Source organism: Oncorhynchus kisutch, linkage group LG16, assembly GCF_002021735.2.
Source record: "Oncorhynchus kisutch isolate 150728-3 linkage group LG16, Okis_V2, whole genome shotgun sequence".
Taxonomy (NCBI): Eukaryota; Metazoa; Chordata; class Actinopteri; order Salmoniformes; family Salmonidae; genus Oncorhynchus; species Oncorhynchus kisutch.
Window position 1 is genome coordinate 14468956 of NC_034189.2, and position 14407 is coordinate 14483362.

The 14407-nt window shown below is 43.0% G+C and overlaps 1 protein-coding gene across 1 annotated transcript; it reads right to left on the reverse strand.

The window, feature by feature from the left end:
- Nucleotides 1-1679: 1679 nt before the first annotated feature.
- On the reverse strand, nucleotides 1680-9062 carry LOC109906360 (fucolectin). The gene is made up of 8 exons (XM_031793032.1): nucleotides 8441-9062; nucleotides 8108-8145; nucleotides 7658-7696; nucleotides 6251-6521; nucleotides 4276-4442; nucleotides 3715-3806; nucleotides 3276-3396; nucleotides 1680-2747 (listed from the first exon to the last, which is right to left on the reverse strand). The coding sequence occupies exons 2-8, from the start codon at nucleotides 8139-8141 to the stop codon at nucleotides 2722-2724; spliced, it is 750 nt and encodes a 249-aa protein (XP_031648892.1). The 5' UTR covers nucleotides 8142-8145; nucleotides 8441-9062; the 3' UTR covers nucleotides 1680-2721.
- Nucleotides 9063-14407: the final 5345 nt, after the last annotated feature.

Below are 14407 nucleotides of genomic sequence, written 5' to 3' on the forward strand. Positions count from 1 at the left end.
ACATTTGTATGGTTACTACAAAATTAAATGAAAACACCTAAAGCTGAGCTTCTATTTAGAAACAGCCAGATTGGGTATACTGCCAAGCAGAGTTAGCCACTGACAAGCCTAAATATTCAGAAATCACTTTTTATTTTTTGAAAGGTAAAAATGGAACGGGTATGGTCTAATTGACTCAACAACTCAAAACATATTGATGTTTAGCTTTCTTAGTGCACCTGAAAATCAGTCTTTATTTCGTTTATCAAAGTTGGCAGGCTAACTCATTGGTGATGCTTTATAGTATACCCCTTATGTGACTTTTGATCAGTCAAAAGATTGCAGGCTTGCAATAATATACTTGACTAAACCATGTTCATTACTTTAAACAAATAGGAACCAAACTGCATATTAACTCATGTTGAAAGGAATTATGTTTATACAGACATTTAAATTAGATGGGCGATATGGACAAAATATTATATCACAGGACAGTATGACGGTATTTTTAGTTTTTGAATAATACAAGTTCTACATTTGCTTTATGAGTAGTGAGCGATCCCAGGGTGCTTTATGAGTAGTGAGTGATCCCAGGGTGCTTTATGAGTAGTGAGCGATCCCAGGGTGCTTTATGAGTAGTGAGTGATCCCAGGGTGCTTTATGAGTAGTGAGTGATCCCAGGGTGCTTTATGAGTAGTGAGTGATCCCAGGGTGCTTTATGAGTAGTGAGCGATCCCAGGGTGCTTTATGAGTAGTGAGTGATCCCAGGGTGCTTTATGAGTAGTGAGCGATCCCAGGGTGCTTTATGAGTAGTGAGTGATCCCAGGGTGCTTTATGAGTAGTGAGTGATCCCAGGGTGCTTTATGAGTAGTGAGTGATCCCAGGGTGCTTTATGAGTAGTGAGTGATCCCAGGGTGCTTTATGAGTAGTGAGTGATCCCAGGGTGCTTTATGAGTAGGGAGTGATCCCAGGGTGCTTTATGAGTAGGGAGTGATCCCAGGGTGCTTTATGAGTAGTGAGTGATCCCAGGGTGCTTTATGAGTAGTGAGTGATCCCAGGGTGCTTTATGAGTAGTGAGTGATCCCAGCGTGCTTTATGAGTAGTGAGTGATCCCAGGGTGCTTTATGAGTAGTGAGTGATCCCAGGGTGCTTTATGAGTAGTGAGTGATCCCAGCGTGCTTTATGAGTAGTGAGTGATCCCAGCGTGCTTTATGAGTAGTGAGTGATCCCAGGGTGCTTTATGAGTAGTGAGTGATCCCAGCGTGCTTTATGAGTAGTGAGTGATCCCAGCGTGCTTTATGAGTAGTGAGTGATCCCAGGGTGCTTTATAAGTAGTGAGTGATCCCAGGGTGGCAACACATATATTCTAAGTGATTTCAATTTGTCTTTCTCCACTCTGATTGTTTTATACTGTTCAAGTCAACTTCAACCAAAACAAATTTCAGCACTTTTATGATTTCTGCATTTCCTGCACTCAATTGCAGTGGTGGAAAAAGTACCCAGTTGTCATACTTGAGTAAATGTAAACATACGTAGAAAATTACTCATGTAAAAGTGAAAGTCGCCCAGTAAAATACTACTTGAGTAAAAGTCTAAAAGTATTTGGTTTTAATTATACTTACGTATCAAAAGTAAATGTAATTGATAAAATGTACTTTAGTATCAAAAGTAAAAGTATAAATAATTTCAAATTCCTTATATTAAGCAAACCAGATAGCACCGTTTTTTTTTATGTACAGATAGCCTGGGGCACACTCCAACACTCAGACATAATTTACAAACAAAGCATTTGTGTTTAGTGAGTCTGCCAGATTAGAGGCAGTAGATGACCAGGGATGTTCTCTTGATAAGTGCGTGAATTGTACCATTTTCCTGTCCTGCTAAGCATTCAAAATGTAACGAGTACTTTTAGGTGTCAGGGAACCGGTACCGAGTCAGTGTGCAGGGGTATAGGCTAGTTGAGGTAATCTGTACATGTAGGTGGGGCTGCTAGGTATAAACTGGCAAGCCCAAAGTGACTATGAATAGGTAACAAACAAACAGTGAGTACATGTGTTTGTCAGTTCTTTCCCATTTCTTGGGGTTTGTACTCCCGAAGTTGTTGAGTGTTTTTGGGCTTGCCAGTTTATACATAGCAGTTCTCAATTGTTAGCAGCCAATGGCTGAAGATTGACATATTTTTTTAGTCATTACTGAATTATTTAAATGTGACAAATCAAACATTAAACCTGGTAAACAATTAATGGTAACCTGGTAAACAATTCATTTATCACTAGTCACTTTATACAATGCACTCTAAATAATGCCACTTTAATAATGTTTACATGTCTTACATTACTCATATCACATGTATATACTGTATTTTATATAATGTATTACATCTTGCCTATGGCGCTCGGCCATCGCTCATCCATATACTTACATGTACTGTACATATTCTCATTCACTCCTTTAGATTTGTGTGTATTCGGTAGTTGTTGGGGAATTGTTAGATTTCTTGTTAGATATTACTGCACTGTCAGAACTAGAAGCACAAGCCTTTCGCTATACTCGCATTAACATCTGCTAACCATGTGTATGTGACAAATAACATTAGATTTGATTTGATTTAGACCCTGAGTTTATTTGAAACAGGCATTTGGTTGCTGAAATGTGTTGTTGCCTAGCTATTAAATAGGACAGGCGGCTATTTGAGACTGGGTTTAATTAAAGTTTTACGTCTCCTTAGAGTCTCTCACCAGGCTAGCCCCCTTCAGTTCCACAGACACCTGGTAGAGAAATGACATACAGAAACTCTTTCATGTACTAATTGGGGCAGCAGGGTAGCCTAGTGGTTAAAGCATTGGACTAGTAACCAGAAGGTTGCAAGTTCAAATCCCAGAGCTGAAAAGGTACAAATCTGTTGTTCTGCCCCTGAACAGGCAGTTAAACCACTGTTCCTAGGCCATCATTGAAAATAAGAATTTGTTCTTAGCTGACTTGCCTAGTTAAATAAAGGTTAAAAAAAAATTATGTTATGACTCACAAACACGTTCTCTACTTACAATAACAACTTGCCAATAAGATAATTAAACCCAGAGTTAGGCTTGATTACATTTCAATTCAGGAAGTAAACTGAAATTCCACTTCTGCATTTTCATAATTGAAACTCATTAAGGAAAACTGAAATTACAATAAATAAATAAAAGTTTATTTCCTGAAATGGAATAAACCCCAACTCTGATAAAAGCACAATGTCTTTATTGCATGTCTGTTGCAATAAGGAAAACAGTCTGTAATATGCTCCTTGTTGTTACCTGTCTGTGTGGGTCCACCCTCCTTCGCTTCTTCCTCACGGTGGAAAATCTGTCCATCTGGCTGAGTCCTCCAGCGCAGTTGAAAGTCAGACACCCCCTGCTTCACGAGCTCTACATGCAGCTAGATGAAAGATCAAGCTTTTAGGTTAAATTGTTAGATTATTTTCTCTCTCGCTCACTCTCTCTTTCTGTCTCTCTGTCACTCTCTGTCTGTGTCTCTGTGTCTGTCGCTCTGTCTGGCTCTCTGTCTCTTGCTCTCTGTCTTTCGCTCTCTGTCTCGCTCTGTCTCGCTCTGTCTCTCGCTCTCTCTCGCTCTGTCTCTTGCTCTGTCTGTCTCTCTGTCTCCCTCCCTCCCCCTTTCCCTTTCCCTCTTCCTCCCCCTTTCCCTCTTCCTGCCCCTTCCCTCTTCTTCCCCCTTTCCCTCTCCCAACTCTCTTACCTGCTGTAGGAGCTGGTCACTGACTGCCTGGTTCTTCAGATCAGCATCTGATTGGATCTTCATCCTCACCACCGTTCTCTTTGACTTGGGGGCTGAAATACATTTGCTGATATTTTTTATGGTGCAGAATAGTTCAAATCTGTGCAAAATACCAGGAATACCACAATTTATTAGGGCTTCACAGTATGATTTTATTTAATATATTTCTTTAACAATGCGCTGTACAAAAAGGTGATTGTTTTACTAAAGTTTAGTAAGCTGAGCAATGCGTAAATAGTGTTATTTTTTTAAAGCACATTGTTGAAGAAAGAAAATGTCATACTGCCAGATTATAATGGGTTTTATGGTATTTTTTACACCGATTTGTACTAATTTGCATTGTAAAACTGTCTCCCACATTGTCACAAAATAACATTCAATATAACAAGACATGAATTGTGGGGTGAAAAAGTATCATCTCCACTAAACCGAAGTCCGATACGAAAATAAGTATGTTCATTAAAGTTATTATTCGACGTACCTTCTCTGACAGAATAAATAAATGTACCAGGAAAGAAGTACCTTCTGTGGAAGACTCTGGAGTTTTGACAGTGGCAAATACTTCCACCTCACAAAGTGTGAGCCATTCCGACCTGTCAGGGATGACCACAACAACATAGCGACCCTCCATCGCATTACACTGGAAGGTGTAGGTCTTTCCTGCTGGGATGTTGGAGATGACATCACATCTGAAAGATAGACAGAGGGTTGGGGAGAGAGAGAGATACATGATTATTGTACAGTGCGGTGCTGTAGTTCAAATGCTTCTTCACAAAAGTATTACTGAAAATATATACACATTTAATGAATAACTGTTCTTTTTAATGAATCCCATAAACTTTACAATCAATCAGAACTACCGGCTCTGATGTTCTTCAGATGTGGCGGTGCTTGCAAACTGTTACGGACTACAAAGTGAAACGCAGCTGCGAGCTGCCATTGACGGGAGCCTACCAGACGATCTAAATGCCTTTCATGCTCGAGCTAAATGCCTTTCATGCTCGCTTCGAGGCAAGCAACACTGAAGCATTCATGAGAGCAGCAGCTGTTCTGGACGACTGTGTGATCACGCTCTCCATAGCCGATGTAAGCAATAACTTTAAAAAGGTCAACTTTCACAAGGCCCCTGGACCAGACAGATTACCAGGGTGTGTACTCAGAGCATGCGAGGACAAATTGGCAAGTGTCTTCACTAACATTTTCAACCTCTCCCTGACCGAGTCTGTAACACCCACATGTTTCAAGTAGACCACCATAGTCCCTGTGCCCAAGAATGCGAAGGTAACCTGCCTAAATGACTACCGCCCCGTAGCACTCACGTTGGTAGCCATGAAGTGATTTTAAAGACTGGTCAAGTCTCACATCAACACCATCATCCCGGAAACCCTAGACCCACTGCAATTCGTATACCGCCCCAACAGATCCACAGATGACGCAATCTCAATCGAACATTATACTGCCCTTTCCTATCTGGACAAAAGGAACACCTATGTGAGAATGCTAGTCATTGACTACAGCACCGTAGTGCCCGCAAAGCTCATCACTAAGCTAAGGACCCTGGGACCAAACACCTCCCTCTGCAACTGGATCCTGGACTTCCTGACAGGCCGCCCTCAGGTAGTAAGGGTAGCCAGGCCAACACCCTCTCCCTCAATGTAAGCAAGACAAAGGAGATGATCGTGGACCACAGGAGAAGTAGGGCCAAACAGGACTCCATTTAAATCGACAGGGCTGAATTGGAGCGGGTCAAGAGTTTCAAGTTCCTTGGTGTCCACATCCCCAATAAACTATCATGGTCGAAACACGCCAAGACAGTTGTGAAGGGGCTACGACAACACCTTTCCCCCCTCAGGAGACTGCAACTATTTAGATTGTTATGATCTGGGGGCCCAAAGGTATACAGCCCAATACATCACTGGAGCCAAGCTTCCTGCCATCCAAGACCTATATATCAGGTGTCAGGTGTCAGGGGAAGGAAGGCCCCAAAGAATTGTCAGACTCCAGTCACCCAAGTCATAGACTGTTCTCTCTGCTACCGCACGACAAGCAGTACTGGAGAGCCAAGTCTAGGTCCAAAAGGCTCCTTAACAGCTTCTACCCCAAGCTATAAGACAGCTGAACAATTAATCAAATGGACACCCTGACTATTTACATTGACCCCCCGCTGCTACACTCTGTTTATCATCTTATCATCTATGCATAGTCACTTTACCCTTACTTACATGTATAAATTACCTCGACTAACCTGTGCCCCTTGAGTAACCTGGGCCCCCTGTATGTAGCATCGTTATTGTTGTGTATTTCTACTGTGTTGCTTTTTGTTTTTGACTTTATTATATTTAGTAAGTATTTTCATAACTATTTCTTGATCCGCACTGTTGGTTAAGGGCTTGTAAGTAAGCATTTCTCTGTCTGGTCTACACATGTTGTGTTCATCGTATGTGACAAATACGATTTGATTTGAGTACAATGTTATTTATTCTATTTCACTACTCACCTGGGGTTGTTGATGCCATTGTTCTCCAGTGAGTTACCGATACGGATCTCAGCACCATCAAGTCTCTCAGGAACGTCATCTCTGTTGGTGATGTTGACAGCTGTCACTTTGTACACATCCAGCAGGTCCACTCTCCACCAGGGGTTGGTGTCCTGTGCAGTGTGGGTGCAGGATCCATAGTTTGTGTTGCTGTTCCCATCAATTGCATAGTGAGCATTGCGATCCGAAAACTGTGATGACTGAGCAGCCACTCCTCTCAATGCCACGTTGTCTGAGTGACAGAGACAGATATAATACACAGGTTTATTCCTTAGTGCACACCGTAGCAATACGTTTTGCAACTGAAAACGTTTTGCAGGTTAGTTCAGTTTAGTCAGTCTCCATTTTGTCCAGTTTGGTTCTTAGTGAATACACCTCAGATATACACATCCACATCCCCCTGTACACACACACCTGCACCAACTTGTATTAAATGTAGATAGTTACCTTTAATTGGGCACTTTGTATTTGTAATTTATTATGGATCCCCATTAGCTGCTGCCAAAACAGCAGCTACTCTTCCTGGGGTCCAGCAAAATTAAGGCAGTTTATACCATTTTAAAACCTTACAATACATTCACAGATTTCTCAACACACTGTGTGCCCTCAGGCCCCTACTCCACCACTACCACATATCTACAGTACTAAATCCATGTATGTTTTGTGCATATGTTATCGTTTGTATGTGTGTGTGGATGCATGTCTGTGCCAATGTTTGTGTTGCTTCACAGTCCCCGCTGTTCCATAAGGTGTTTTTTTAATCTGTTTTTTTGACATACATATTATTAATGTTAGCTCTCTGTGTACATCCAAGGGCCAGCCGTGGTGCCCTGTTCTGAGCCAATTGCAATTTCCCTAAGTCATTTTGTGGCACCTGACCACACGACTGAACAGTAGTCCAGGTGTGACTAAACTAGGGCCTGTAGGACCTGCCTTGTTGATAGTGTTGTTAAGAAGGCAGAGCATCGCTTTATTATAGACAGACTTCTCCGCATCTTAGCTACTACTGCATCAACTTGTTTTGACCATGACAGTTTACAATCTAGTGTTACTCCAAGCAGCTTGCTCAACTTGCTCAATTTCCACAATATTTATTACAATACTTAGTTGAGGTTTTAGGGTTTAGTGACATTAACTGAATGAAAGTTATTACTAGGCCTAGCTTCTGTCACAGCGGCCAATGCTTGTACTTCATGCATTGATTAGTTGATTTTTTTACTTATTCATTCATGTTTTTATTTATTCTTTTTTTAATGTATTGCTTCTGTCACAGTGGCCAATACTGATACTTCGTTCATTGATTCATTGATTTAGATTGTTTGTTTTGTCTCTCTGTCTGTCTGTCTGCTTTATTAAAAATGCATTTACCTATTTGCACCGTGACCCTCAGAAAGAGTAGGAAAATCCCTGTAAAGCCACAATAAGCATATGAATGATTAGTAATAATTCATCATATTAATGTGAATGCACTATATGACATGCTATAACGTGCTATAGGGTAATGCTGATCATTAAAGATCTTTGACTTTTAGATGGAAGGGTTGGGGTCGATTCAATTTCTGTAAATTCAGGAAGTACACTGAAATTCAAATTAATTGTTAAACTCTGAGTGGTTGTTTTGGGCTCTGTACATTAAAATAGAAAGTGAAAAATCGTTTGAAAGCTACAGGCATTGTCTTTTTGGAAATGGAACTAAAATCTTACTGCTGACAATGTCATAAGAATCTCTCAGAGGTTAATTGGAATGTGGTTTATGTTCTGATTTGACAGGAACTGAAATAGAATTGACCCTAACCCTTGTAGGGATTTAGTTCTCACCAGAGACAGGGATAGCTCTCCTACTCCACTCCATGGATCTGGGATGTAGCAACATATTCATCAGTCAATATGAATTAATAACATTAAACATTTCCCCCTTTTAATTATCATTTAATATGATCTATTTCTGGACATCCAACACCTGCCATGTATAGGATGTGGATGTACTATTCTTGTCCATTCAGAATTTCCATGTCACACATACCACAACAACAATAACCTTTAAATAATGTGACAATAACCCATTTCTTTACTTATATCATCATTCTTTTTATAGTATTCGCCAAGGTTTTCAATAATAAAACAGTATATCCAAATATAAGATTAACATACCTGTATTGACAGGGCTATCTTGTCCTTTGCTGAATCCCTTGCTCCTTACTCTCTTTTCTCTCTCTCTCTGTGTCTGGCAAACATGCAAACCTGGGTCATGTTCATTAGGGAACACAACAGAAAAAAATTGCGACTTTTTGCAACTGAAAACAAAAATGTGTGTTTGTGATTGGATAAGAACAGCTAGTCGATCACTTCCTGTTTCAATCTGTTTTCTTCCATTTGGTGCCTTATGAACACAACCCTCATTTAGCCAAAGATGGAGAGGTTAAGGTGAGCTGTAGCCCATCACCCCGTGTTGCGGGGTGTATTTGCATGTGTGTGTGTGTGTCTGTGTGGTGTTGTTGCCCGGGGGATTTGTTTAGCTGTCATCCATATAATCTCATCCTCTCCCTGTGGTGTCAATAGTTACACAACTTCAGCCTTTTCCATCCCTGGTGGAAACAGTTTGAATATGATGGAAACAGTGAATGCTCCTCAGAGGAGGAAGGGGAGGACCATCCTCCTCGGTGAATTTCATACAAATGTAAATGGTTAAACATTTTAAAAGTTATATTTTTTAGATACAACTATATTAAATATAATCACGTCACCAAACAGTTGATTAAAACACACTAGTTTTCGAAGAAGGTCTACAGTGGTGGCCAAAAGTTTTGAAAATGAAACAAATATTAATTTTCACAAAGTTTGCTGCTTCAGTGTTTTTAGATATTTTTGTTAGATGTTACTATGGAATACCGAAGTATAATTACAAGCATTTCATAAGTGTCAAAGGCTTTTATTGACAATTACATGAAATTGATGCAATGAGTCAATATTTGCAGTGTTGACCATTCTTTTTCAAGACCTCTGCAATCCGCCCTGGCATGCTGTCAATTAACTTCTCGGCCACATCCTGACTGTTGGCAGGCCATTCTTGCATAATCAATGCTTGGAGTTTGTCAGAATATGTGGGTTTTTGTTTGTCCACCTGCCTCTTGAGTATTGACCACAAATTCTCAATGGGGTTAAGGTCTGGGGAGTTTCCTGGCAATGGACCCAAAATATGGATTTTTATGTTTCCCTAGCCACTTAGTTATCACTTTTGCCTTATGGCAAGGTGCTCCATCATGCTGGAAAAGGCATAAGATCAGGTAGTCCTTCACTCACAGTTTCAATCTGTTTTCTTTCCATTGTTGCCTTATGAATACAACCCTGTATTAGTCAATCAATGGGAAGGTAAGGTGAGGTTTATTTGGTTAGCAGTGGTCCATAGCACACCATCCTGTGTGTGTTTGTATGTGTGTGTGTGTGTGTGTGCGTGCGTGTGTGTGTGTATGTCTACTGTTAGTCCATGGATCCGGAACACGTGCTGGACCATGAGCTGGTACAGCATGTCTCTTTGGCAGAGGGTAGCTTGGGGAGAGGAATGAAGTGGGAGGCTTTGGAAATCTGATATGCCACGGTCAGGATGGCGGTGTTGCCATCAGACAGGGGGAGACCTGTGACAAAGTCCAGGGAGATGTGAGAACAGGGACGGTGAGGGACAGGCAGAGGTTGGAGGAGACCAGAGTTTGTCACGGAGTCTTGTTCTGAACCATAGTAGGCAACAAAAACCCGGGTCCGACAGGAGCCTGGGTGGCAGGCAAGCCTGGAGGCGTGGACCCACTCCAGGACCTAGGAGTGGACCATGCCAGGAATGAACATTTGGATATCTAGGTCCCACCTGGGGTTTGGCTGTGAATGCTGCACCTCACGAACATGATTCCCTATTCCCCATCTGATTCCCGTCGCCAGGCACGAAGTGAGAAAGATGGTCTCAGGTTCTGGGGTAGTATCCATGGGGCTGTAGCGGCGTGACAGCGCATCCAGTTTGACATTCTTGGATCCAGGCTGGTATGAGATGGAGAAGTTGAACCGGGTGAACAGTAGGGCACACCTAGCTTGCCTGGAATCAAGGTGCTTGGCGGTGCAGAGATATTCCAGGTTCTTGTGGTCAGTCCACACATTGAAAGGATGTTCCACCCCCTCCAGCCAGTGCCTCTACTCCTCCAATGCCATCTTCACCGCGAGAAGCTCAAGATTCTCCACATCGTAATTCCTCTCTGTGGCATTGAGGCAGTTGGAAAAGAATGCGTAGGGATGTAACTTGAGGTCCAGGGCAGACAGCTGGATCAGGACAGCCCCCACTCCGACATCCGAATCATCAGCCTCCACCATGAACTGGTGGGATAGGTCAGGATTAATCAAGATGGGAGCTGTGGTGAAGCGGTGTTTGAGATCCCGGAACACCTGGTTAGCAGCTGGGGACCATTTGAACGGAACCTTGGGAGAGGTGGGGGGAAGCCAGGGTTCTGTAGCCCAGGATATAGCGGCGATAAAATTTGGCGATTCCCAGGAAACATTGGAGCTGTACTCTGGACATAGGATGGGGCCAATTCACCACCGCTCTCACCTTCCCGGGATCCATCTGTACACCCCCTGCAGAGATGATGTAACCCAGAAAAGTGGATGGTGGATAGATGGAATTTGCATTTCTTTGCTTTTACAAAAGATGGTTCTCCACGAGGCATTGGAGAACCTGTCGAACATGGAGCACGTGTTCTTAGGTGGAGCGGGAGAAGACGAGGATCCTGGACAACTTCCGAGCCTCCAGGAAGATGTCTCGGGGCAGGCTGCACTGACTACAGGCAATGGGTGTGGTAGAACGGGCTCCAGCCCATGATGGCACCGACAGACCAGTCAATGAGGGGATTGTGTCGGAGGAGCTGGGGGGACCCCAATACCACAGGAACCTGAGGAGACTTAATGAGCAGGAACTGGATCGTCTCGCTGTGGTTCCCTGACACACGTAGGTTGATATGGATAGTATTGTGGGTGACCCGGCCTATAGAGCACCCGTCTAGTACTCTAACGTCCATGGGAATGAATAGCGGCTGAGTGGCAAGGTTTGCATCCATAAAGCTCTCACCGGCCCCAGAGTCGATGAGTACACGAGAGATTTCGACTGGTTCCCCACAGCAACATGGCATGAAAATGGATGCGAGTAAGGGGAGAGGAAAGTTATCCATATTGCCCACGAGAGTACTCGCTCCTACCGGTGAGCCTGGTCTTTTAGTGGACAGCCTGTAAAACCGTTCAGCTGGAGACAGCCTCGCTCTGCCTAGTTGCATGGGCTCGGGAAGAGGTGAATCGTCAGTCTTCGGAGGCCCTCGGGGGAACTCCGGTAGCCTTGTGTTCTCTCGGCAAAGGAGCCTTCGGAGACTTCCGGGATACCTCGGAGGCGAGGTGGAATCCTTGGACTGGCGAGTGAAATCTCCTCTCCTCTCCTTCCTTCGTTCCCATAGTTATCCATTGATCCAAATGGTCAAGGCGATGAGTGAGTCGATATCCGTCGGTAGTTCCCGGGCTGCAATCTCATCCTTTACTCGAAAATGGGGGAGCCCTGAGATAGAAAAGCCCGGCAGGTTATGGAATCTGCAGCGTAGCGCTCCGGAGGTGGTAAGTAGGGTTCTTGGGACACTGGGGTAGGCTGGGAGATTATAGGTGTGACTCGATGCCCAGTGGGGAATCCGCAGAATTGCTCCAACAAGGTATCGAACGCCTTGTTTTGTCAGGGTATGAAGTCCCTCCATAAGACCTTGAAGTAACTCCTTGTGTCTTCCAAGGGTGGCTCCTTGCAGGGAGACAGCATTGTGGAGCTGGTCTGAGTCTGCTGGGTCAGTCATGGCCAGTTCGCACTATCAGGTTTCAGATATGGCCCAAATGCAGACAGTGTCGAAGAAACAAACGTTTATTTCTAGTACAGGAGCAGGCAAACGAGAGGGTGCAAAAGGTCCAGAATGGCAGGCGGTCTCATGGTCAGGGCAGGCAGGGGTCAATAATACATTGATGTGGGACAAGGTATAGAACGGCAGGCAGGCTCAAGGTCATGGCAGGCAGAACGGTCAAAACCGGAGAAGAACTAGAAAATAGGAGCAAGAACAGACAGGATCAGGGGAACAAACGCTGGTAGGTTTCACGAAACAAAACACACTGGCAACAGACAAACAGAGAACACAGGTATAAATATACCAGGGATAATGGGGAAGATGGGCGACACCTGGAGGGGGTTGGAGACAAGCACAAAGACAGATGAAACAGATCAGTGTTTTACAGTCTCAGCTTCCCTAGCTAACCATTGCCAGTGTACCGAAGCCGGACAAAGGACTATTGTAACGTTTACATATTTAGCTCAATTATGATCATGCTTTCACTAATTGGTCTTTTGACCAATTAGTTCCGATAAAGATCTGATGTGATTAAGACCACTTAGTGGAAAAAATATCAGAATTGGGATGCCTGTGTAATTGCAGCCAGTGTGGCACAGCATAAGACAGTGTTTCACAAACTTGACCCTGGGGACCCCAAGGGCTGCAGGTTTTGGTTTTTGGCAAAAACCTAAACCTGCACCCCTTGGGGTCCCCAGGGCCGAGTTTGGGAAATCCTGGCATAAGAACATGTAGGACAGGGGTCTCCAACCCTGTTCCTGGAGAGCTACCCTCCTGTAGGTTTTCGCTCCAACCCCAGTTGTAACTAACCAGGTTCAGTTTATCAACCAGATAATTATTAGAATCAAATGTGCTAGATTAGGGTTGAAGTGAAAACATTCAGGATGGTAGAGCTCCAGGAACAGTGTTGGAGAGCCTTGATGTAGAACCAATATGAAATATGTTTGGATATGTTCTATCACTCTTAGAAATGTGTCAGCCCTTATGGATTCACATAATATATGTATGTAAGCAGTACAGAGCTCTGTAGAATCAAACAGATACTAAACATTCAGATTGACAAATAAACAAACTAAAATACAGGAGAATGTACATTATTTAATGCTCAGGAGAACTGGGAAATGAACAACAATGTTATATGGTAAAAGTAACATACAAAAAACATTTATGTACAGTGTAGTACATTCCTGTCCGAGTGTGTCCGAGACAGACAAGTGCAGAGAACTGTATCTAATGTGATTTACCCAAAGGTTTTTGCTGACATCTTGTCTTTTTCAAGTCTTCTCTCATTGATCGAGACAGGTGGGTGTCCACCCCAAAGTGCTGCATGTCATGATGACTGAGACCTGTCTCGATCACGGTGGTGGCGCACGTATTGTTGGATTACTTTATGGAGCAAAAAAAGTGTTTAATTTCATAAAGGAGCATTTTCTAAAATCAAACTGACCCCTTGCAACTGGACACAGACCTTTTATGAGACTCCTGTTTCTCCAAATCAAGGATGAAGACCGCATCGCTAAGGTTGGTAGAACATTCTGTGCTACACCAAACAGTACCTATACTGTATCTTCCAGTAACCTGGTGTAACAATCTGTAGCTAAAAGAACTGGTGATCAGCAGATGATGGGAGAGGTGGTCATTATGAAATTGTAATTCCAAAGGAACATGCAGTAAGTTCAGGGAATACTTGTAATGTTGTGGGAGGAGTGTAATGCTCAAACTGCCATTCAGTTCCTGATGAGTCATCTGCTTGAAATCGAGCATAATGTCTAATCCCTCGAGAGGGATACAGTTCACGGGATACAGTTCTGCTACAATGACGCATGTAAAGGCCTTCTGTTTCTGTATCTAGAATACAATTCAGGATGATGCCCAGGAACCACACGATATCGTCTGGAAGACAAAAAACAAACAAAATTATACTCTATTGTGCAGTTTGAACAACAGTTGAACCGTGCCAGCATAACTTCAACATTAGGGTAGACTAGTTGAACATACATGCATGTGCATAGGCACAGAGAATACATTTAGAACAATATGTAGCCTAATAGAAAGAAATGGGGCATAACCCTCACCCTTTGCAGTGACCAGACAATACAAATGAGCCTAGATAGGTAGGCAGACAGTATCTACTGTACGTATATCCATGTCTATCAAGCATGCCTAGGCAAATATGTTTTATAGTACCATTAGCTTCAGTTTTATAGATTTACAACAG